The 24606-nt window shown below is 39.4% G+C and overlaps 2 protein-coding genes and 1 long non-coding RNA gene across 3 annotated transcripts; 2 read left to right on the top strand and 1 right to left on the bottom strand.

Moving 5' to 3' along the window:
* The first annotated feature begins 2333 nt into the window (after nt 1-2333).
* Nucleotides 2334-4321, top strand: LOC149647409 (uncharacterized). Its single transcript, XM_089849653.1, has one exon. It carries the CDS (start codon nt 2334-2336, stop codon nt 4311-4313), a length of 1980 nt encoding a protein of 659 aa, XP_089705779.1. The 3' UTR covers nt 4314-4321.
* Nucleotides 4322-4624: 303 nt separating this feature from the next.
* On the top strand, nt 4625-6632 carry LOC149647408 (uncharacterized). Its single transcript, XR_016371935.1, has 2 exons — nt 4625-6339; nt 6413-6632. It is a non-coding gene; the product is annotated as an uncharacterized LOC149647408 (long non-coding RNA).
* A 1549-nt stretch (nt 6633-8181) lies between these two features.
* On the bottom strand, nt 8182-12930 carry LOC149647407 (uncharacterized). The gene is made up of 7 exons (XM_089850246.1): nt 12775-12930; nt 12572-12623; nt 12355-12441; nt 12150-12281; nt 11057-11181; nt 9944-10011; nt 8182-8391 (listed from the first exon to the last, which is right to left on the bottom strand). The coding sequence occupies exons 1-7, from the start codon at nt 12834-12836 to the stop codon at nt 8363-8365; spliced, it is 555 nt and encodes a 184-aa protein (XP_089706372.1). The 5' UTR covers nt 12837-12930; the 3' UTR covers nt 8182-8362.
* Between the last annotated feature and the right edge of the window lie 11676 nt (nt 12931-24606).

The following is a 24606-nucleotide window of genomic DNA, read 5'->3' as shown; positions in this document are numbered from 1 at the left end:
TGGTGAACAAAATGTAATGTTTACAAAATGCTAAAATTGAAGTTTTTGAAGAATGGGTCAGAATAGTTTCTTAGCGTCGTGTTCTCTCAAAATGATCGCGATACGTTGCGCAGTGCCCGCACGTTCGAGTCGAAGAATGCGATTTAAGTAAAGGCGGAGGTGTTAATGACAAATTATCCATGAAATCTCAAACTAAATTGAATTTTAAAATCAGTCGGGGACTGTATTTCCTGTATGTTTCACTAACTGCAGTTTGGTCTTATAATTAGTAGAGGAATCGATAAAAAAATTACTAGATTTTCCACTTCACCCTCCCTTTAAAATTACTTGATTTTCTGAAAATGAGGATTTTTATCGGATTTATGAAAATAAACAGAAAATTTCGAGATTTTAATAAAATAATGAATTTTTTTCCTTATGGATGATCTTTTTCGTGGATCATTACTTAAATACGAACTACTTATGTAATGAATTGGTGTTTATTCTTTGACTAATCTCGGTTTATATAAATATTTGCAGGATTTGATATCCGCTTCTTTAGGAGAGTGGCCCTTGTCACTTGGGAGTGTTGAATGAGGACACGAGATTAGGTTAGGTGGTTCTGGTACTAGCTCGAGTTGTAAGTCTCTAGCATTACGAACTTGTATATGTAGTGTCATCCTTATGGAACGTATCAGTTATAAACTTATGATTTTATTAATGTGAAACAATAGGTAGTTGACGTTCCTTATCGCCAGCGTCAGAAAGGCGCCAAAACTCATTCTGTTATCAAAGTGGAACAATCGAGTGACTGACATCATCGAAATGGTAAAGTTCATTTTCAAATAGTTCCTTATCTCCCGCGGCGCTTTGTCTCCTCTCAATCGACGTTAAAAGAAATTGGAAAGGTAACTCAATTATCGGGAGGTTCAGTTCTGGCAAAAACTTGTAAAGGGGTATCAGAACATGTCTATGTTAACAGTATACTTGTTACCTCTCCGAGTGACAATGACGTCATGGAGCGGATATTACCCTGGACGTATTTGTGTGTCTGTCTGTCACCGCGCTTGCAGTTGGCAAATCGGAGCAAACATGTTCGCAATATCCGGACCGTGTTCACAGAAAGCAATATGGCTTCTACTCCATTATCATCGTTAGGGTTAAAATGTACGGAGCGATCGGCTAGGGTTACGAGAAACGTCTAGCCCCCTCCCAATGGCAGGGTTCCACTTAGGATTCACGCAATTGCGGGTTTTCTTATCATTTTCTTTGAATCAATCGACTTACATACCCTATTTTTACACAAAATTCTTAAAGAGGCATACGCTAGAGGTCAAACGTCAACGATAGCTAGGTTTAAAATGATTTTGGGAATAACGTTTCTTATAACGACGTAACTAGATTTAAGGTAAAATACTGACTATAATTTATTTAAGAAAAATCTCTAAATTGGCCAGTCTCGACTCGGAGTGGTTCATTTTGGTTTCCCAACTTGTTAAGAATATTACTGTGTTATATCGGTCACCCATAACGATATCATATCCGCTTTTCCCATCACTATTCTAAAGTGAACCTTTTTCTAAGTATTGTAAAAAGAAACCCTCCAGATTTAGAAAACTGCACGCGGTTTTCGGTTAATGGCTGCACGACGCCTCTCATTGGTTAAAACGCGTTGTTAACTTACGTATACGTAACCATACGTTAGTGTTAACTAAAAGTAATCAATGTTTGAAAATCCAAAACTAATAACAAAAAATCATCAACCAAATATTTATGCCTAAGAAGTAGAAACTGAAAACTACCTCGTAGCGCATTCCATTCAATGCTCTGAAAACTATAGCGGGTTTTATTTGAAAATGTAGATCAAGTCGCATTCGGATTTGCGTTAAATTCCCCTTTTATTTGCATGGCGCTCAAACCCGAATCAGATCAGTTGGAAATGAACTATCTGTAATGGTCGAGCTGGCGATCTCGAAATATCGCGATTCATGACGTAATAGTAGAAGCAAATCACAAGCGGATAAATGGAATACGCAATGAGAAGAACCTTCTCGAGCTTCTACTCCTCTCGCTTTATTCTCTCCGATTCTAACGGCGTTTTCTAAAATGTTTTCAGCCTGGAAATGTGAATGCAGTGAAATGAATTGGACGTCGCTCAACGAAAAGCAAAAGGATTAAATTTCTCGATTCGAAGGGGATACGTCACAAACCAGGACTGCACTTCCTCCTGTAAATACAAAATGTCCACAATTATCTAACCAAACGCTCGCAGTCATCTATCAGCGACAAAAGAATAATTACCGTCTACAATCGCTCCATCGAAATGAAATAAGAACTTGTTGAGGAATTAAACCATGGCGGGGTTACAAAATATATACGAAGCTTCGCGCGATGGTGACATAAATAGAGTAATGGCCTTATTGGAGCAAGGGATAGACCCCAACTCGGGTAATTTAACGGAAGGGCGTTTGAAGCCATTACACTACGCTTCCGCACATGGACATATAGATATCGTCAGATTACTTCTTGAAAAGGGAGCCCAAATAGAGGCGAGAAGTAGTTATGATGGTCTAACATCCTTAATCCTCGCTTCCATACTTGGACATATAGATATCGTCAGATTACTTCTTGAAAAGGGAGCCGAAATAGAGGCGAGTGATCTTGCTGGTGAATCATCCTTAATCTACGCTTCCACACATGGACATATAGATATCGTCAGATTACATCTTGAAAAGGGAGCCCAAATTGAGGCGAGAGATAAACATGAAAGAACATCCTTAATCTACGCTTCCATACTTGGACATATAGATATCGTCAGATTACTTCTTGAAAACGGAGCCCAAATTGAGGCGAGAGATAAACATGACAAAACATCCCTATTCTGGGCGTCCGAATCTGGACATGTAGATATCGTCAGATTACTTCTTGAAAAGGGAGCGCAAGTAGAGGTGAAAGATAAAAATGGCCAAATATCCTTATTCATAGCTGCCAAAAAGGACCTTTTAAATATCACCAAATTATTTCTTGAAAAGGAAGCCCAATTTGAGAAGATAAACGATACCGGCGAGGCTTCCTTATTGATAGCTTCCCAATGTGGACGTAAAGATATTGTCACGTTGCTTCTTGAGAAGGGAGTCCAAATTGAAGCGGAAAATCGCCAGGGCCAAACATCCTTAATCCTAGCTTCCCAGATGGGTCGGTTAGATCTGGTCAAACTATTACTTCAAAATCACGCTCGAGTCAATCAGATCGATAACAATGGCGACACACCCTTGACAATTGCTTCTCAGGAAGGTCACTCGCATATCATCAGTGTCTTGCTTCAAAACGGAGCTCTAATCGATCAGGCCAATAACAATGGCAGAACACCCTTAACATGCGCTTCCATAATGGGTCACTCGCGGCTGGTCAGATTTTTGCTAGAGAGTGGCGCCGATATATACGCGACTGACAGTTATGGCCAGTGCGCGTCAACACTCGCTAAAGATTCTGCTAAACAAGTAATCAAAAATTGGGTTGTTGAACAAGAAAGACAAAAGGCAAAAGAGAGGGAAACTTTATCACCTTTGAACGAAGGTGTGAAAAGCTTGGCAGCGGAGTCGAGAGCCGCTCAATCAGAATCGCAAAGTGAAGATCTTAGTGGTCCATCCGCGACTGAACAGGAAAAAGAGATTTCAAATCTTCGTGCCAGTGTCGCGCACTTGAGCGACGAAGTGACACGACTCGAAGCCCAACTGTCAGCGGTGAGAAGTGAAATGGAGAATTCAGACAGAGAAAAAACGGAAGGGATAAAGAATTTGAAGCGTGAAAGATTGGAATTATCCTCTCGACTGAATACCACCACCGATTCCTCACTCGATGACGAGGATGCGGAACAAGCCGTGACCGAATTGATGGAGACCCTAACCTCAAGAAATCAACGCATTGCGTCTCTGATGGCCGAAAAGAAAAGCTTCAAACGGCAAAAAGAGGTCGAAATGGAGGAATTGAGAAAGAGCCTGGAAGCGGTCATCTCGAAGAAAGACGAAGAAAATTGCAGATTGAACGCCATCATTGAGGAACTCCGGAACCAGGTCAAAGAACTGATCGAGAGTAAAAAGGAACTGATCGAGAGCAATAAGGAACTGATCGAGAGTAAAAGGGAACTGAACGATCGGAACGCGAATCTGAGTGAACGTAACGAGCAATTGACCAGATTAGTCCGAGAAAAGGACTTGGAGATTGAAAGGCTAAATCAGCTGATCAGTACACCGGGGAAAGAGATAAACATCACGCACTACCACGGTTCAGTTCACATAACCAGCAGCGGACAAGGGACTGCCTTCAGCTCCTAATTTCATCTAAATGGTGAGTTACGGCGCGTTCAACCATGCAATATTTCGTGACAAGAATTTCACTAAAAAAAGGTTCAGTTCACACTACCATGGATAAAGAATGCGCGTGCGGAAATTTGTTTTCACGCTATAGGATCGGCAACTCCCAATCTCGAACGACAGCTTATTCTGTATATACTCTGCTACAGCATCGGTTGTCAGCACGCTCAAACCTAGGTCTCTATGTAATCTAGCCTTGCGCGCGCTGACAAGAGACAAAAAACTTCAGGATCTTCAGGATTTAAAATCGTTTAAAATATCCCGAAGTTTTTTGTCTCTTGTCAGCACGCGCAAGGCTAGATTACATAGAGACCTAGCTTTGCGCGTGCTTACAACCGATGTTGTAACAGAGTATATACAGAATTATACAAAAACGAGTTTTGCTTCGCAGTCCTTAAAAAACTGCATTTATACACAATCCGCGGCACTTTTTCAAACCCACAAAGGGCCAGAAATTAGAAATTATTTTATGTATTGCAATTTGAAATTAAGTTTAATCGATATGAGAAATTTGGTTTTAGTTGCGTAGTTCAAACATTTGTTATGATTAGAAATTTTACAACAAAAACGGGTATAAATGCGGCGTTTCGAGATAAAGGGAGCTTAGATTTTCACGTATGAAATTATACAGACTCTGTTCCCCTAAAAACTTATCCCTGTCAAATAATTAGAGCGAAAAAATTGAAAATGAACTTTTAACATTTTAGTTTTTCAGGGTGGAAGAGATAAGAACACTAATTTCGAGTAAAATGTCGCTTTGCTACTCCTGCTTTACTACTCCTAAAATGAGGTCCCTCATTCTGATTTGTGGCTTTAAAAGCAGTGTCGTATTTCTGACATTTATCATACATTCAGAAATGGTGTTCATATGTGTGTTGTTACATCTTGTATAAGTTTTAAACTTCAATTCGAACTCGAGTCATAATAGTCCTTGATTTAGCTCTTTGTTCCGAAACGCCGCATTTATACCCGATTTTGTTGTAAAATTTCTAATCATAACAAATGTTTGAACTACGCAATTAAAACCAAATTTCTCATATCGATTAAACTTAATTTCAAATTGCAATACATAAAATAATTTCTAATTTCTGGCCCTTTGTGGGTTTGAAAAAGTGCCGCGGATTGTGTATAAATGCAGTTTTTTAAGGACTGCGAAGCAAAACTCGTTTTTGTATAATATCTGTCCCTTTTTGGGGAGAAACGTTATTTGGGAATAAATTAGTTCTGGAATAGTGAAACTCATTCGTCCAATTTTTTAAGACTAATTATATAGTATTTCACTAAATCGTAACTTACATTTGGAAATTGGAATGGTCGGATAATACAATGCACTGTATAAAAACACACTATGCTAAATATTCGTTGAAACCATGTGAAAATTATAAAAGTTCTCCAACTATTTCTTTGTGATCATTTAACGTTAGGCTTACAAAGACAAAAATTAGGCCCAAAGAGTTTTAAAAAAATCACGTGAACTTAATTAGAGAATCAAAATGGTGAAATTAAGCGCGAGATTTGAATTGAAACTTTTATTGAAATGCAGCGCGTGCTGGCGCGTGAGCTAGCGCGTGGTTTAAAATATTTATTTTTAAAACCTATACAAAAAGGCCAAGTTAACCTTACACTACGAGAAATGAGATACTATACCTTTTCAGCCTTTGCTAGTGCTGTAAAGTTAGGCTGTGAAAAAAGTGTACCCCCTTGGTCGCGAAAATGTTTCCACCTCATAATGTTAAGCTCCATAGAGTTTAACATTACGATTTCGGATTGAGTATAAATAGAAAATCCCTGACGGGATTTTCTTAATAAGCTGTCGTTCGAGATAGGTAGTTGCCGATCCTGTCGCGTGAAAACAAATTTCTTCACGCGCATTCTTTATCCATGACACTACGTTAAACCATGAACTTATGGTTAAACTAAAGCTTTCGACAAATATTGCATGATGTGAACAGGGCACCCTAAAAAGGGACGAACTATTGTCGAAAATGTAAGACAGAAAAGAAATCATCGACTTTTGTTTAGTCTCAACAAAACATAAACCACGTTTCACTCGACATCAGTTGCCGGGAAACGCCACAAGTTCAACGACTTGACGAGAAGAGTTTACCGTACGAGATTCAAGAACTTTCAACTGAATTTACTAATTTTAAAATATATAAATTTACCCGCCAATGTTTCGAACATTGTGACGAACAATTTTGTTCCATGCACTTGCGTAAATGTTTCGCGAATTTAATGAACAATATTTGCGAATATTCTATTAAAGTTTTTGCAAAATTTCTCGACCTTGTAAATAACTTATTCATTTTTAATAGAGCATTCCCTAAACTTCAACTAAGTCAAAAATATAGGATATTATAGGACTTTTCGTTCAATTATAGGATAATATAGGACAGGTTCAAAAATACTGGATTTTATAAGAATTATAGGACCGCTTGGACTAGCTGCGAACCCCGCCCCCCCTTCTTTAAGCCTACTACCACGGAGCTTCTATTACAGGGAGAGGAAACTCGGTCTCTTCCCCCTCGCTCTTAGCGTACCTCGGTTCTGCGCACCGTTTTCATTCCTCGCGCGCACACTGAGCCGAAGTAAACAAAGTCTGACGTCATTTTCTTGTCGTAAGGAAGTTGGAGGAACGCGACCCCTGCTTGTAGACAAGGCTTACCGACCGCCGTTTTAAGTTTGAAGACGTTGAACGTGGTCGTGTAGCTCCGTTGTGCTCTGAACAAATCCAGATTATATTAAGCTCCGTGATTATGTTGAAAATAAAGGTTTTGTGACTATACAAATGGAGACAAAAGCCTCTCTCCCTGCTAAGACTAAAAAGGTACGGACTATAAACTTTAATTCCTGGCCATAAAAGGACGATTTATATCGTGAATCGCTTCTACAGCTTCCGTAAACACATTTATTCTTCTTCCCCTTTTTACAAAATAACTGATTGTAATCGCAATCCATTTTAATTTTTAAAATTGTACCAATTATTATAGCAATTAAACATTAAAAAGTCCGAGGCTTATGTCTTTCTACGAACGAGTGAAGGCGGCCATCTTTGTTGTTTACCTAGGCTCCAATTTTTTACCAGTGAAAACCGAGGGGGGGATTAAAAATGTGCCCCTTTTTATGGACAAATAGTGTCTACGTTTCCTAAGGGCCTTTACAGTACTTGAGGGGAAGGAAGTTTCCTCTCCCTGTTAATAGAAGCTCCGTGCTACTACTACGCTTTGGTGCGTTAGATCATGTCGCTATGGTAGCAGTGCAGGCTTTGACGCCATTTTTTAAACGTGTAAAAATCTGAGTCACAACAAAGCGTCGTCTGCTTGAAAGTCGAAAATATTTAAGTAATCAGGGTGGGAAATAAGGATTTTTTTAAACTGGACATTGGACCAGCGACCCCCCAAGCCTGGAATAAATAAACTGGTCCATGACCACTGACCAGGGCGCGTCGTCTGCTAAACTAAAGAAGTGGATAATTACAATATATTAGCTAATGTCCGAACTCTGGAAACCCTTGAATTTTCTTAGTGGTCCCGTGGACCACTGACCCCCCCTCCGATTTAATTTTTAAACTGGTCCAGACAATTTTTAAACTGGTCATTTGCCCTGTGCCACCGCCTTATTTCCCACGCTGGTGTAAAAATCTGAGTCACAACAAAGCGTCGTCTGCTTGAAAGTCGAAAATAATTAAAGTTTCAACTGTCAAGCAGACGACGCATAATTCTTGTCATTTTAAATAAAATACTCTCGCGTTAAGCCTTGGCACACGCATACGGATTACGGAATATGATATCAATATGTATTATCCGTTTCGAAAAAAATGAATTCGAGATTGTATTTTGAGGAAATAAATGCTTTTATTAAATGTTATTAATTATGACACTCAAATGTTCATTCCACGAATTAACTCAAATGTGTTCGTTCAAGTTTAAGAGTTCATTTAATTCAAGTTGAGTCGATGCCATTGAGTGGATTTCAATGGGAATGTAAAAGAGTGAATGACTCGTTCTTAATTACGAGTCCGTGGGTTCTTTCTTGATTTCTGCAAAATGAGGCCAAAATACTCTGATCATTCTATTAAAGGGACTCCAAAGAAGGGGGCGGGGCTAAAATTGAAACGTCACCGGCACCACGTGACGCTAATATCCAAAGACTCTGTATGGCCATCTAGTCCAGATTTTTCGCGTCATTGCAGCATCAAATAAAACGAACCAAGTCTCTTCAAAACACGCCTGTCCTTGGTCACATGGTGCCTCTGACGTATTTCAAACTATTTTAACAACCCCCCCCCCTTCCCCACGGCTCCCTTCTTTGGAGTCCCTTTGTCAGATATAAACTGTTTAATGTTTGGGACAGTTGGGGTTGTTTACAAATAAACAAAGGGACAAGGGGACAAGCAAAGCTACAATCGCGCGTGTAAATGGGCGGACCGTCACCCAAAAATATTTTAAACACCTTCAAAGAAAATCAACTATTTCTCGACTACAATTGTGTGCCACCGGAAGTTAGGTTTATCTGGGGATTCGTCTCTAGGGGAGTAACGGGCAGAAATTCGTCTGTCGTCTGCTACAAAGGCCAATAAAATGTAGTGTAGCAGACGACAGACTGATTTCTTTCTTCCCGTTACTCCCCTAGAGACGAATCCCGGGGATAAGCCTAACAGGAAGAAAGAAATTTGTCTGTCGTCTGCTGCATACAAATGCCAAATATATGTAGTGTAGCAGACGACAGACTGATTTCTTTCTTCGCGCTACTCCCCTAGAGACGAATGCCGAGATAAGCCTAACGGGAAGAAATTTGTCTGTCGTCTGCTACATACAAAGGCCTATAATATGTAGTGTAGCAGACGACAGACTGATTTCTTTCTTCCCGCTACTCCCCTAGAGACGAATGTCGAGATAAGCCTAACGGGAAGAAATTCGTCTGTCGTCTGCTACATACAAAGGCCGAATATATGTTGTGTAGCAGACGACAGACTGATTTCTTTCTTCCCGCTACTCCCCTAGAGACGAATCCCGAGATAAGACTAAAGGGAAGAAATTTGTCTGTCGTCTGCTACAAAGGCCAATAACATGTAGTGTAGCAGACGACAGACGAATTTCTTTCTTCCCGTTACTCCCCTAGAGACGAATCCCGAAATAAGCCTAACGGGAAGAAATTAGTCTGTCGTCTGCTACATACAAAGGCCAATAATATGTAGTGTAGCAGACGACAGACTTATTTCTTTCTTCCTGTTACTCCCCTAGAGACGAATCCCGAAATAAGCCTAACGGGAAATAAGAAATTCGTCTGTCGTCTGCTACAAAGGCCAAAAAATTTAGTGTAGCAGACGACAGACGAATTTCTTTCCTCCCCTAGAGACGATTCCCGACATAAGCCTAACTTCCGGTGGCCATAGGATTAGGGAATAAGGTGGATAGCCTTGGTTTTCAATTACTAATACCTCCCATTTTTGGCCACGGTTTGCAGCGCCATCTCTACAATAAGAATTCAGAATAAGCGAGACGGCGGCCATGTTTGTTACCGATTTCAACCCCCCCCCCACCCCCCAGGGTCACGTGACAGTAAAAGAAATAGAAAGCATGATAATTTACCCGGAAGAAGCGGATTGTTGTTGTTGCGTTCGAGTCCATTTTCTTCTAATTTTGCAACATTTGGGAAACTAACAAAGAATAAACAACCCAGGGTTGATTAACATTAATTACTAATTAGCGCTAATCAAATCTTATCGCCCCCCCCACCACCCCAAGGGTGCGCTAAACAGCTCAGGAAATAAATCATACTTAGTGGCGCCATCTCTTGGAAATTTTAATTAAGCTCTCCATCGTTAACTTCCGTTGCAGTTTAATTAAATTAAATTAGTAATTAATTTAGCAATTATTAATTTAAATTTGAATTAATTTTTTAAAACAATTAACTGAAATGCCTTTAATTAATTTAATTAATAGTGGCGCCATCTATTGGCAATTTAATGAACCTCCACATTAATTTTTGATGTAGTTAAATTAATTTTTTCCTTAAATTGTGTATTATTAATTTAAATTTGAGTTAATTTTTAAAGCAATTAACTGAAATGCCTTTAATTTAGTTAATTAATAGTGGCACCATCTATTGGCAATTTAATGAAGCTCCAACATTAATTTTTGATGCTAAGTTTAACTAAATTAATTAATTAATTAATTCTTTAAATAGCGTATTATTAATTTCAATTTAATTTAATTTTTAAAACAATTAACTGAAATGTATTTAATTTAATTAATTTACTTAATTAATTAATAGTGGCGCCATCTAGTGGCAATTTAATGAAGCTCCAATATTAATTTTTGATGCTAAGTTTCACTAAATTAATTAATTAATAATTCTTTAAATAGCGTATTATTAATTTAATTTTTAAAACAATTAACTGAAATGTATTTAATTAATTTAGTTAATTAATAGTGGCGCCATCTATTGGCAATTTAATGAAGCTCCAACATTAATTTTTGTAACAAAATTATTTAATTCTTTAAATTATGTATTATTAATTTAAATTTGAATTAATTTTTCAAATCAACTGAAATAAATTTAATTAATTTAATTAATAGAGGCGCCACCTATTGGCAATTTAATCAAGCATAATTTTTACTAAGAATTAATTTTTTTTAACTTCCCCCCTTGACCTTTGACCCTTGACCTTTAAAGTGAAATTGCGATTGCATGCAGCTTACTTTTGAATTTCTTGTTGTTCTTCGGGGACATCTGGAAGGATGAACTCCAGGTTGTCACCGTTTTCCCCCTCAAAATCTATTGGTTCAGCCTTGATTGACGTCGCTGCCACCTTCACTCCATTATTCTAATCATTATTTAAAATTGACCATTAATAATGAATGACTTGTACTTAATTTATTCCCCAGATCAGAGTCTGCCAAGGCTTAACACGCGGATATTTTCAATCCGTGTCATTTCGACTTCGATAATTCTTTCTTCTGCCTCAGATTTGCCAGTTAAAAATAGCGCACTAAGCCTTGGTAGTGTTGCCACAGGCATCAGGACTGCCAAAACTATGCGTCGTCTGCTTCAGAGTTAAAAATATTGAAACGTTTCTACTGTGAAGCAGACGACAAGCCATTTTGACCCAGAATTCTGTCAGTTAAAACACGGAGGGCATTAAGCCTTGGCAATGTTGGCACAGGCATCAGGAAGTCCTGTCAAAATTACGCGTCGTCTGCTTCAGAGTCATAAATATTGAAACCTGTGAAGCAGACGACAAGCCATTTTGACCAAGATCTGTCAGTTAAAATAGGTCATTAAGCCTTGGTAGTGTTGCCACAGGCATCAGGACTACCAAAACTATGGGTCGTCTGCTTCAGAGTCATAAATATTGAAACGTTTCTACTGTGAAGCAGACGACAACAAGCCATTTTGACCCAGAATTCTGTCAGTTAAAATAGGGCATTAAGCCTTGGCAATGTTGGCACAAGCATTAGGACTGTTAAAATTACGCGTCGTCTGCTTCAGAGCTAAAAATATTGAAATGTTTCTACTGTGAAGCAGACGACAAGCCATTTTGAGTCTTTGACCCAGATCTGTCAGTTAAAATAGGGTAGTAAGCCTTGGTAGTGTTGCCACAAGCATCAGGACTACCAAAATTATGCGTCGTCTGCTTCAGAGTCATAAATATTGAAACCTGTGAAGCAGACGACAAGCGATTTTGGGGTAGATTTGTCAGTTAAAAATTATCTCGCCTTAGGCCTTGGCACACGCATTGGGACGGAAATAATAAGCCTTGGTGGAATGATTGAAGTTATAAATTCCACGAACCTTTTGAGTGTTAATTTGATCTTTCAGTCGTTGTATGACTTCATTGAGTCGCGCAATTTCCTGTCGTTTTTGAATCAGAATTTCTTCGTTCTTCATTTCTTCTTTCCTCAAATTTGAAATTGTAACTTCACACTAGAAATGAAACGCTAGTGACGTCTGCTATTAAGTTCCCTAAACCTAAGCCTAAAAAGCAAGAGTTCATTACTTTGACTTTTGTGTTGTCATGAAGTAATTTTAATTTCTTAATTTGTTCATCTTTGTCCAGATTCTCTAATAGATTATCATCGAGTTCCTCAAAAAGAAGTTAAAACAGACTTTGAGTTCTAGGCCAAGGCCTAGGCCTATTTTAAGTACTGGGCCAAGGCCTAGGTCTATTTTAAGTACTAGGCCAAGGCCTAGGCCTATTTAGTTTCTAAAATTACCATTTCAAGATCAAAACTGATATCCTGATCGCGTGGTGAATCAAATTCTTCCCTAAAATTGTTAACTTTAATTAAATAAGTAATTAAATGGCACAATAATTGTCAATTATTCGTTAAAATGACATTTCTTAATTAGGTTAGCGTTAAACCAAAGATAGGGAGTTCAGGTTTCAAAGGGAGCTCATTTAAGATTTAATACTAACCGAGGTTCTTCCTTAACTAACACATCTTTCGTTTTCTCCAAGGTACTCATTTTAATAAACATTCGAGTAGTTAATTAATAATTAACACGCAGTTATCGTGATAAGATGATCCCGGACCCAGACATTAGTAAACAAAACTAGCAGAAGCAGACGACGAACTGTTTTTTTTTATTATTGAAGCGCAGGGATGCCAGATTGAAAACCTTAAACCCGCCAAAATCAAATTGGAAACAAGCCCAAAAACCGCCAATCTATATTTCGAAAAGAAGCCCAAAAACTGCCCAAGGTCTAAACAATCCAGCCCAAAAACAAGCCAAAAATTTATCGTGAAAATTTGGAATTGGTTTTTCTTTTCGAAATTTCAATGCATATTACATACTGACACCGTTTTTAAAACGCAAAACAAAATGAAACCACTTTATTTAACCATAAATTGACGAATTATAGGCTACACAAACGGTTTGACAGTACCATTTTTCATTTTTTTGGGCATTTTAATGATCTTCGTCTATTGGCGGTATTTTAAGTACAGAAAGCCAAAGAAAAACCCCGACAAGCCCAATTTGAAAAGTGAAATTGAAAGTGCCTATTGATTATATATATAAAAAAAAATTATTATTAATGTATATTTGTTATTCCACCACTACTTATTGTACCTTGATTAATGTTATTATTGTATTTTGTTATTCTGCCACTATTTTTTGTACCTTCCCTTTTGGAGCTGTATGGCTGGCCCCAGCCCTAGCTCGACAATAAACGGAGCAAAAAAAAAAAAAAAAAATTTCCAGCCAATATTTTGGAGAAGAAGCCGAATTGGCGGCTTTCCAGCCCAATATGGCAACCCTGTTGAAGCGTGATTGTAGTGAGCATGCGCCAAGAGAGAGAATTTATTCAGGCGGGGTTTTCAAATACGATATTTGGGGACAGGGCCGGAAATAAGAAGAAACGTTTATAGGATATGTGTCCAGTGGTAACCCCGTTTGAGTGGAAAATTTATAGGACATTGTCCACTGGAGTGCGCAAAAATTGCATCGCGTCTTCATAGTCAAACTGTCAAAACGTTGGATTAATTTACTGGTCAAAATGTCCAGTGACCCCCTTAGTTTTTAGAAAATTTATGGGACATTTTAAAATTTTATTGGACAATGTCCAGTGTCCTGCGCTTATTTCCGGCTATGATTGGGATGAGAGGGAACTACGAACAGCGTCGTCGATAGGTGGGTTCAAACCGTCCGTTTTAGTCAGTTTCCCCGTGGCCTCGTACCTTATGGGGGCCTGGGACGATTGTAGGGTTGAAACTGAATTGAGGTACAGGCCCCGCGATTTGGTCATCTCTTCAGTGGCACAGCTTTTGTTATTCTATTTATTTTTGTTCTAAGGTCCTGAAAGTTAGCGAAGCTGGGTCCCCTTAGCTGCATGCTAGTTTCATAAGAGGAGACCCTTCCTTGGATTGGCGAACTGTCTCTTCAAAGCAACGCAATCTTACGCAACTCAACGAAACGGTATAAAAGGCGCACCTTTTATCATTAATTCGTGTTTGATACAATTGCGTAACATCGCGGCACTTTCATTCAACGAAAGTTAAGGATACAATTGCGGAAGGAAGTTAGGTTGATTTACTGGAATCATTTAGTTTAATGAAGGCGCTCCTGTACGATTTACGAAATAAAATAGTTCCCGTTACGCTTTTGAGTTGCGCCATACATACATTCGCTTTTCCACGAGTACCAAATCTTAACCTTAAGCGATGTTCAAGACGTCCACGGGACCACTAAGATAATTCAAGGGTAACCATAGTCCAGACATTATCTCAACTACTTTAATGATCCACTTCTTTAGCTTAGTAGACGACGTGCCCTAGTCAATGGTCAAGGACCAGTTTATTTATTCCTGACCAAGAGAGTCGCTGCATGGCCTAATGTCCAGTTTAAAAAATTCCTTATTTCCCATGCTGCTTCGGATCTTAGCGCTATACGAGTTCTGACGTCACAGTAGCCCGCGAAAGATGCCCAGTTTTAACCAATATTAGTGTACTTAGAGCCATGATAAACTTATGGTAATTTGTAATGAAGAATAACAAAGTGATTCATGCAACGAAGAAACTAAGAATATTATTTTCAAAACCCATTATTAAAAGATGAATAATATTCTGGAATATTTTTGCAGTTGTTTTAGTTTTCGTAATTTCTTGTTGATAAATTTAAATAGTCAAGGTTTCCGGCGCTGGTTTCTTGGCAGGCAAATGACTCCCAGAAGTGAGTCAACGTCTGTCGTTCAAAACAAAGTCGAGTTCAAGGAAAATGAATAAAACGGTTCAACCCTCACCCTAGGGACATTGACTTCTAACCATGACATTCTGTAGAAAGCCATTCCAAATTCATAAGCGATAATTTGAAGGCGATTTATGACTAGTCCCTAATTTCTTTAATGGATATGGGATTAAAGGGACTGTAAAGAAGTCATCGGTGGGTGGGTAAAAATTATTTGAAATACGTCAGAGGCACGTGACCAAGGAGAGGCGTGGGTGGTTCAAAGAAGCTTAGTTCGTTTTATTTCGAAAACCACCACTTCATGGAATTGGCGCTGCAATCTCGCGAAAAACAAGGACTAGATGTCCAGTTCCACTCCACGAGGAGTCTTTGTATCTTGGCATCACGTGATGTCTGTGACGTATTTCAAATAATTTTTACCCACCCGCCGATGCCTTCTTTGCAGCCCCTTTAAGTCACCAGGTTTCTACCCTGTATTGCAAATTTGAACACACTTTGTTCAAAATTTGAATAGCGACGAAGCAATCTAATAAAACTTTGCGAATTAAGGACAAGAATCCAAATTCATATGTAAATCCCCAAACATTTCGAAGAAAATTACTCGGAGATTTCATTTTAAAATGATTAAAATTTATTACGACCCAATCGTGTAATCATAAGTTTATAAGTGATATGTTCTTTCCATAAGTAAGAGACTAACCATACTTCGTAATGTTACTGAGAGACTTACAGCCAGGGCCGGAAATAAGGAAATATTCTTATAGGACACGTGTCCAGTGGCATCCCCTTGACTTGGAAAAATTATAGGACATTGTCCAATGGAGTGTGCAAAAATAGTGTTGCATCTTAATAGCCAAACCATCAAAATACTGAAAATTTATTGGTCAAAATGTCCAGTGACCCCCTTAGTTTTTAGAAAAATTATTGGACATTTTAAAATTTTATTGGACAATGTCCAGTGTCCTGTGCTTATTTCCGGCCCTGCTTACAGCTCGAGCTAGTTCGAGGGAGAACGACGGAAGCGAGAATTGAAGTCCTACACTCGGTGGTTAATTTTGCAGGACTTCCATCTAGGTCCTATTTAGTCTGCATTACTAAGCCTTTGACAGCAGCGCCTCACCAGGCGTATGTCGCTTTACCTCGAATCTATGACCTACCTCACTCACTTCATGACAAGCTCCAGTTTGTAACCAGAATTTACAAACTTATGGATGGAACATATCTTATGAACTTATGGTGTAATATTATGGTAACACATGGCCTTAGAGAAATATGCAGATTTCAACCAAAAAATTGTAAAGAGAAGCAATATTAAGATAAAACTAGAATTAATTAGATTTTGATGGTGACCACCAAAGCACAAAGAATCCTTTTGTAATTGCGTTTCGTTTAAAAAAGAACTAGTTTGAATTTCTGATTAAAACGATACTTAGTGGGAATTATAGTCGGTTTGATAGTAGCTACTAAACAGGGGTTTTCCTTCTTCTCACAAAGACGAATGAGATCTCTCGAGATTAGTCGTTTAAAAAAGAAAATGACTCACGATTACATATTCAAGTAACGAGTCAGCGAGCCTCGCTTACTCTTAACGTACACCTACATTCGGTGCCCGAGGGCTCCTATTGACGGCCGCCTGTTCAAGCGAGCGACTGTACCTGTTATAAAAGATACACCTGAGGAATACATAAAGCTAATGGGAAACGTTGCGTAGACATTTTCTCAACTTATCAAGGTGGATTTTGTGGGAAGCTGGAATACGTAGATTTCTTTTTAACATGTCATTTTCTGCATGGGTCTTTCTGCTTGGATTAAAGGGAAGGAGGTGTAGAAACCGTTGTTACCCTTGACGTCATGATAGATTTAAGTTTAGAAGTAGGAATGGAGTATTTACGGTTAGTATTTACTTCAGTCCGACTCATAGACCACCCAGTATAGAGCCCCTCCCACCAAGACACGTAACGAAAAGTTTAAATTACCTTATTGGCTCAGTTTTAAACTACGTTTTGATGACGTTGCTGACGGGGACGGCGAAAAATACGTAATTCGTTTTTACCTCTGTCGCTATGACTCGCCTCTTCTTTCATACCCGCCCCCCTCCGTCCCGTGGAAGGGGGTCCGGGACTTTGACGCGCGCCCACATTACTCTGTTCTCCATTCCTACTTCTACATTAAATCTATCCCTGGTCATGCATTATGTATTTGAAACCGCATGTCGCCTAATATTGACTTAGCTGTTCTCAAACTTGGCCCACAAATGCCGCGTTTCTAGAAATAAACATGCCAATAGATATGGGACGTAATGATTCCAGTTAGCTTTATGCATACCTAAGCGATCGGGTGTGCGCTGAAACGCCCTCGAGGTGAATGAATTTACAATTATTGGAAAATCCACCCGTTTTTTCTTAGATGGGTTATTAGCGTTTGTAGTTGATTGGGTAATGTTTCTATTTGGGAATTGGTGGGAACTGACTGGGAAAAACATGGCGCAATGAAAATAAAAGAGTTAATACAATCCACCAATGTATTTTCCCTGCACACAAAAACATTATTATTTGTTATACCTAGATAATGAACTCGTAACTTTATGATAAGCTTGGTAAGCTATTAGGGCTTAATTTCCCTAATGTTACTGATTGATCAACTGGACAATCAGGATGCAGTTTGGTAAATCACATTGGGAATGAATTCAAATTAATTTTGATTGAGCATAAATAAGATCAGAAGTGAGATGAGAGTGGAAGTACTGAGCTAACCAAATTCTTCATGTGGCGAAAGTGAATATTCTTGATAACACAAGAACGGTTGGCCCTCTGGTAGCGGTTTCTGAATTTCCCCTCCAAAACGTGAGACGCTCTCGGGTGGCGGTAGACGGCAGAACTAGATTCAAGGAGCCGCGTCCGTGTTCCGCGGCTTTAGGATGAGGGGAAGGGGGTAGGAAATGTTTTTGGCACTCGACCAATTTGTTTCTCTCTAGTGTAGGCGCAGGGATGGAAGCGGTGGCATAAAATCCTCAAATTTGTTCACTAGTGCCAGGATCTACTATCAATGCTAGAGCCCTTCACTTCTAGTCTCATCTCACTTCTGATAAGATCAGCATTGACAAATATACAAGATACTTTTAATGGGGTCTATGTCAGTGAATATTGAATATTCTCGATTCATAGCGGAATAAACAATAGTTTCTTAAGGTGCCCAGAACGCGGGTTGCACATCCGTATAGTAATAGGTGAATTCCGAAAGGAGCTTTTCCGGTATGAGCCGATCAACCTGTAGACATTTTTAGATGGCGGGGTATTTAGCCTAACTATTCGAACGGAAGGAAGTTACCTATTAATTTTATCTGCCAGTATTTAAAAAACTTTCAATCTCAGTATCAACAGTCAGACGAAAGAAGATATTCTAGGAGTAGGATGATCTCAACTGATAAAGATGAAATTTCAGAGCATCTTGAAAATTAATATCAGCGGTTGATAATATGATGGCGTAATTTGAAATGGATTATTTGACAAAGCAAAGGTGAAAGATATGTTATTCCTCCAAGATTTTAGTTTTGGCATTGGTTCTTTTCTTTGGCTAATGTTTTAACCCTTCTAAATAAATCGGGTGCTAGTGCTTAAAGTGCGAATTGAACGATGAAAATCACCGTTTTAAAATTTGTAAACTACACTTTGCTTTTAGGCATTAAACAAATGAGTGTTATGTATAACAGGTGGCCCATCAATCGGGTGTACCCGTGGCCTCAGTATCAGTGTTGTTCTTGGAAAAAGGCTCGTAGCGCCCCATTAAGAAGGAAGGGTTCGTGGGAGTCAGTTCGAGTTTGAGTTGTCGTAGGGTTCCGGGTATTTGAAAAGGAATCGCCCTTCGTTCTAAACTCCTTCCGATTACCGAGAGAGGAAACAAATTCCAGACTTTTTCTCCCCAAAAACGATTTCCATTTCCGCTGAAACAACAAATCAAGACTCCTCTTCAATTTTAGTTAAAAGGAAAATTATTGAGATGGTTAGATAATAATAATAAATTTTTACATCGATCTAAGTTGGTAAAACAACTTCATGTAATTAACGAATTTGTCTATAGAAATAATGAACTTAAAGTATTAGTGACATAATTTTCGTCATCCTCAAACTTAAAATGCGAAAAAAATCCTTGAAAAATCTAGTTTATTATGATATGTTTACTTTTTTATTTGGTTTCGTAGCAATTTATTAAATTGCAATCAAAGTTTTGTGTTTGGAAAAGGCCTAGTTGAGATTTTCTTTCGCTTGATGACGTAGTAAGGAGAAATTTTCACTCTAGATGTCGCTCACGTGATGCGCCTGTTAGTGTCGCTGCGCCGCGTTAAGCCTAATTTATTCAGATTCGCGCGCGCGCCGCATTAGTAGACTCGGGAGTCTCGCGCTTGGCTTTTCCGCGAGATGCCGTGAGTGACGTATCAAGGAGAAAAACCCGCCAAAAATGTTCTCCGCAAATTTGCCTTGGTCCCCCAAATTTCAAGTTTTCAAAGTGTTTTTTCTGTGTTTTCCCTCATAATTAAATATTTTTCAAGCATATTTTTGGAATCAGAAGAGTTTAAACTCTCAAAAAAATAAGGTTTTCTTTAGATTTGAGATTATTTTCAAATCACGTCGCTATTCCTTTAAATACGGATATAACCTAAAATTAAAAAGGGTTAAGTATTTTGTGGACAAAAGTTGCCTTTGATGTTATATAAAATCATGGAAGAATTTGATGACGTATGATATTAAAATTTCCATTTACATATAAAAGGCAATTTTGATTTATTTTGATAAGAGTTTCGGGAAAGTTTTTAGGGCGTTAATTGCGCGTAATTTTGTAACACTTGGGAATACCAGAATATCAAGAATTATTACGTACATCAAAATAGTGTATAATAGACCATTGGATTAATTCCAATAGAGAAGCAAACACTATTCAATGGTCTATATAAAGTATATCATAAGTTTATAAATGATATGTTCTTTCCACAAGTATGACACTACCTATACTTCGTAATGCTACTGAGAGACTTACAGCTCGATCTAGTTCGAGGGAGAACGACGGAAGCGAGAATTGAAGTCCTACACAGGGTGGGAAATAAGGATTCTTTTTTAACTGGACATTAGGCCAGCGATCCCTCTGGCCTGGAATAAATAAACTGGTCCATGACCACTGACCAGGGCGCGTCGTCTGCTAAATTGAAGAAGTGGATAATTAAAATATATTAGCTAATGTCTGGACTCTGGAAACCCTTGTATTTTCTTAGTGGTCCTGTGGACCACAGACCCCCCTCCGATTTGATTTTTAAACTGGTCATTAGCCCTGTGCCACCGCCTTATTTCCCACGCTGGTCCTACACTCGGTTTCAAAGTACATCTTCCTATTTAGTCTCTAGTAAGCCTTTTATAGCAGCCCCTCACCAGGCGTCTGTCGCTTTACCCTGAATCTATGACCTACCTCACTCACTTCATGACAAGCTCCAGTTTCTAAGTTACCAGAGATTAACAAACTTATGGTGAACATATCTCATAAACTTATGGTGTATTAACTTTCAAAGCTAATCTATTTCGTTGAAAGGATTTCGAAAAACGTTTCATTGGGAAAAAATGTTTTTGAAGAAATATTATTAAATTCATTTACACTTTTACATTCATTAAATTCAAACAAAGATTAAAAACAAAAGAAAGAAAGAAAAAAGGGAATATTTTGGGACCTTGAAAAAAGTTCCCGAAAAGTGAAAACTTTGCCGAGTTTCAAATTTCCTCATCAAGGATTAAGACGATAAACATCGGTAAAGTTAAAGTGGGTTTGGCCCTTGGAAGGTTGAACCTCCGAACGTGGAAGTTTTCATCCCAGATTGATGGAGGATTTCCCACTAACGCCCGTCAAGCTGACTCAACTCAACTCCAAAGCACCCCGGGGCACACGGGAAAACCGGCAACACTTCTAAAGGGGCACTGAAATCAACTCTTCAATCCAATTCGATTTCCAAATTTAATTTTAGAGAGACTAAATATATTGTTTCTGTGAAATTAGGAAACAAATAAGTTAAATACTCATCGCCAGGCATTCGCCAATTGCCGAGTAGCCATTTTAGAAGTTGGGTCAGCATGGTCGTATGACGAACACAACGGACGGAGGTATTCGCCGTGAAACCCAGAGTACCCCATCCCCACTACATATTTGTTCGGTATTCGACATATATTAGCCCGGTATTCGACATATATTAGCCCGGTATTCGGCAAATATTAGCCCGGTATTCGGCAAATATTAGCCCGGTATTCGGCAAATATTAGCCCGGTATTCGGCAAATATTAGCCCGGTATTCGGCAAATATTAGCCCGGTATTCGGCAAATATTAGCCCGGTATTCGGCAAATATTAGCCCGGTATTCGGCAAATATTAGCCCGGTATTCGGCAAATATTAGCCCGGTATTCGGCAAATATTAGCCCGGTATTCGGCAAATATTAGCCCGGTATTCGGCAAATATTAGCCCGGTATTCGGCAAATATTAGCCCGGTATTCGGCAAATATTAGCCCGGTATTCGGCAAATATTAGCCCGGTATTCGGCAAATATTAGCCCGGTATTCGGCAAATATTAGCCCGGTATTCGGCAAATATTAGCCCGGTATTCGGCAAATATTAGCCCGGTATTCGGCAAATATTAGCCCGGTATTCGGCAAATATTAGCCCGGTATTCGGCAAATATTAGCCCGGTATTCGGCAAATATTAGCCCGGTATTCGGCAAATATTAGCCCGGTATTCGGCAAATATTAGCCCGGTATTCGGCAAATATTAGCCCGGTATTCGGCAAATATTAGCCCGGTATTCGGCAAATATTAGCCCGGTATTCGGCAAATATTAGCCCGGTATTCGGCAAATATTAGCCCGGTATTCGGCAAATATTAGCCCGGTATTCGGCAAATATTAGCCCGGTATTCGGCAAATATTAGCCCGGTATTCGGCAAATATTAGCCCGGTATTCGGCAAATATTAGCCCGGTATTCGGCAAATATTAGCCCGGTATTCGGCAAATATTAGCCCGGTATTCGGCAAATATTAGCCCGGTATTCGGCAAATATTAGCCCGGTATTCGGCAAATATTAGCCCGGTATTCGGCAAATATTAGCCCGGTATTCGGCAAATATTAGCCCGGTATTCGGCAAATATTAGCCCGGTATTCGGCAAATATTAGCCCGGTATTCGGCAAATATTAGCCCGGTATTCGGCAAATATTAGCCCGGTATTCGGCAAATATTAGCCCGGTATTCGGCAAATATTAGCCCGGTATTCGGCAAATATTAGCCCGGTATTCGGCAAATATTAGCCCGGTATTCGGCAAATATTAGCCCGGTATTCGGCAAATATTAGCCCGGTATTCGGCAAATATTAGCCCGGTATTCGGCAAATATTAGCCCGGTATTCGGCAAATATTAGCCCGGTATTCGGCAAATATTAGCCCGGTATTCGGCAAATATTAGCCCGGTATTCGGCAAATATTAGCCCGGTATTCGGCAAATATTAGCCCGGTATTCGGCAAATATTAGCCCGGTATTCGGCAAATATTAGCCCGGTATTCGGCAAATATTAGCCCGGTATTCGGCAAATATTAGCCCGGTATTCGGCAAATATTAGCCCGGTATTCGGCAAATATTAGCCCGGTATTCGGCAAATATTAGCCCGGTATTCGGCAAATATTAGCCCGGTATTCGGCAAATATTAGCCCGGTATTCGGCAAATATTAGCCCGGTATTCGGCAAATATTAGCCCGGTATTCGGCAAATATTAGCCCGGTATTCGGCAAATATTAGCCCGGTATTCGGCAAATATTAGCCCGGTATTCGGCAAATATTAGCCCGGTATTCGGCAAATATTAGCCCGGTATTCGGCAAATATTAGCCCGGTATTCGGCAAATATTAGCCCGGTATTCGGCAAATATTAGCCCGGTATTCGGCATATATTAGCCCGGTATTCGGCAAATATTAGCCCGGTATTCGGCATATATTAGCTCGGTATTCGGCAAATATTAGCCCGGTATTCGGCAAATATTAGCCCGGTATTCGGCAAATATTAGCCCGGTATTCGGCAAATATTAGCCCGGTATTCGGCAAATATTAGCCCGGTATTCGGCAAATATTAGCCCGGTATTCGGCAAATATTAGCCCGGTATTCGGCAAATATTAGCCCGGTATTCGGCAAATATTAGCCCGGTATTCGGCATATATTAGCCCGGTATTCGGCAAATATTAGCCCGGTATTCGGCATATATTAGCTCGGTATTCGGCAAATATTAGCCCGGTATTCGGCAAATATTAGCCCGGTATTCGGCAAATATTAGCCCGGTATTCGGCAAATATTAGCCCGGTATTCGGCAAATATTAGCCCGGTATTCGGCAAATATTAGCCCGGTATTCGGCAAATATTAGCCCGGTATTCGGCAAATATTAGCCCGGTATTCGGCAAATATTAGCCCGGTATTCGGCAAATATTAGCCCGGTATTCGGCAAATATTAGCCCGGTATTCGGCAAATATTAGCCCGGTATTCGGCAAATATTAGCCCGGTATTCGGCAAATATTAGCCCGGTATTCGGCAAATATTAGCCCGGTATTCGGCAAATATTAGCTCGGTATTTGGCAAATATTAGCCCGGTATTCGGCAAATATTAGCCCGGTATTCGGCATATATTAGCTCGGTATTCGGCAAATATTAGCCCGGTATTCGGCAAATATTAGCCCGGTATTCGGCAAATATTAGCCCGGTATTCGGCAAATATTAGCCCGGTATTCGGCAAATATTAGCCCGGTATTCGGCAAATATTAGCCCGGTATTCGGCAAATATTAGCCCGGTATTCGGCAAATATTAGCCCGGTATTCGGCAAATATTAGCCCGGTACTCGGCAAATATTAGCCCGGTATTCGGCAAATATTAGCCCGGTATTCGGCATATATTAGCTCGGTATTCGGCAAATATTAGCTCGGTATTCGGCAAATATTAACTCGGTATTTTCCAAAGACCCACTTCTAATAGTTTCTCGGTATTCGCCTATTATTCGAAAAATACCCACTCGGCAAATATTAGCTCGATATTCGGCAAAAGGTCGCTCGTTATTCGCCAAATGCCCGGCTTCTTCTTAGCCAAATGCCCACTCGGTATTCGGAAAATAATCACCAGGCAACACCCCTCCACGAATATCGATTATGTAATAAGTAACAAAATTATATAAAATTTCTTAACAAATAAAATTTGAAATCAAAAGTCATCATTATAGAGAAAAGTGCGGTATTATTTTGCATCCATTTGACGATCCCTTTAACGTCCCGTTTTTCCTCAAAAAACCATAATTCCTCTTTTTCTCTCTCTCTTAGAGAGTGAGTGAGTGACGTCAGCGTTCTCCTCCCATCCGCGTGTGTCCTTCCGCCCGTCATAAGCGGACTTCCTATCCCCCCTTTAACACCACCAAAGGGGTAAGTATGAGATGGGGCTAATTGCAAAGGGAGAGGGGGGGGGGAACACCCGGTGTCTGTCTTTTCATAATATAAGCAAAAATACCTCAAGGAA

This window comes from Phalangium opilio, unplaced genomic scaffold (assembly GCF_054372755.1).
Source record: "Phalangium opilio isolate 3A_F unplaced genomic scaffold, DU_Popi_V2 ptg000089l_1, whole genome shotgun sequence".
In the NCBI taxonomy this organism is placed as follows: Eukaryota; Metazoa; Arthropoda; class Arachnida; order Opiliones; family Phalangiidae; genus Phalangium; species Phalangium opilio.
This window is presented reverse-complemented; position numbering and strand designations above follow the sequence as displayed.

Excerpts from the sequence above, each read along its gene's own strand:
- LOC149647409 (XM_089849653.1), top strand. The coding sequence starts at position 2,334 with ATGGCGGGGTTACAAAATATATACGAAGCTTCGCGCGATGGTGACATA.
- LOC149647407 (XM_089850246.1), bottom strand. The coding sequence starts at position 12,836 with ATGTTTATTAAAATGAGTACCTTGGAGAAAACGAAAGATGTGTTAGTT. Across the intron at positions 11,182-12,149 it reads ATCAAATTAACACTCAAAAG|AATAATGGAGTGAAGGTGGC; the intron begins GTTCGTGGAATT and ends AATAATGATTAG. Across the intron at positions 8,392-9,943 it reads CAACAATCCGCTTCTTCCGG|AAATCAAGAAAGAACCCACG; the intron begins GTAAATTATCAT and ends CTCATTTTGCAG.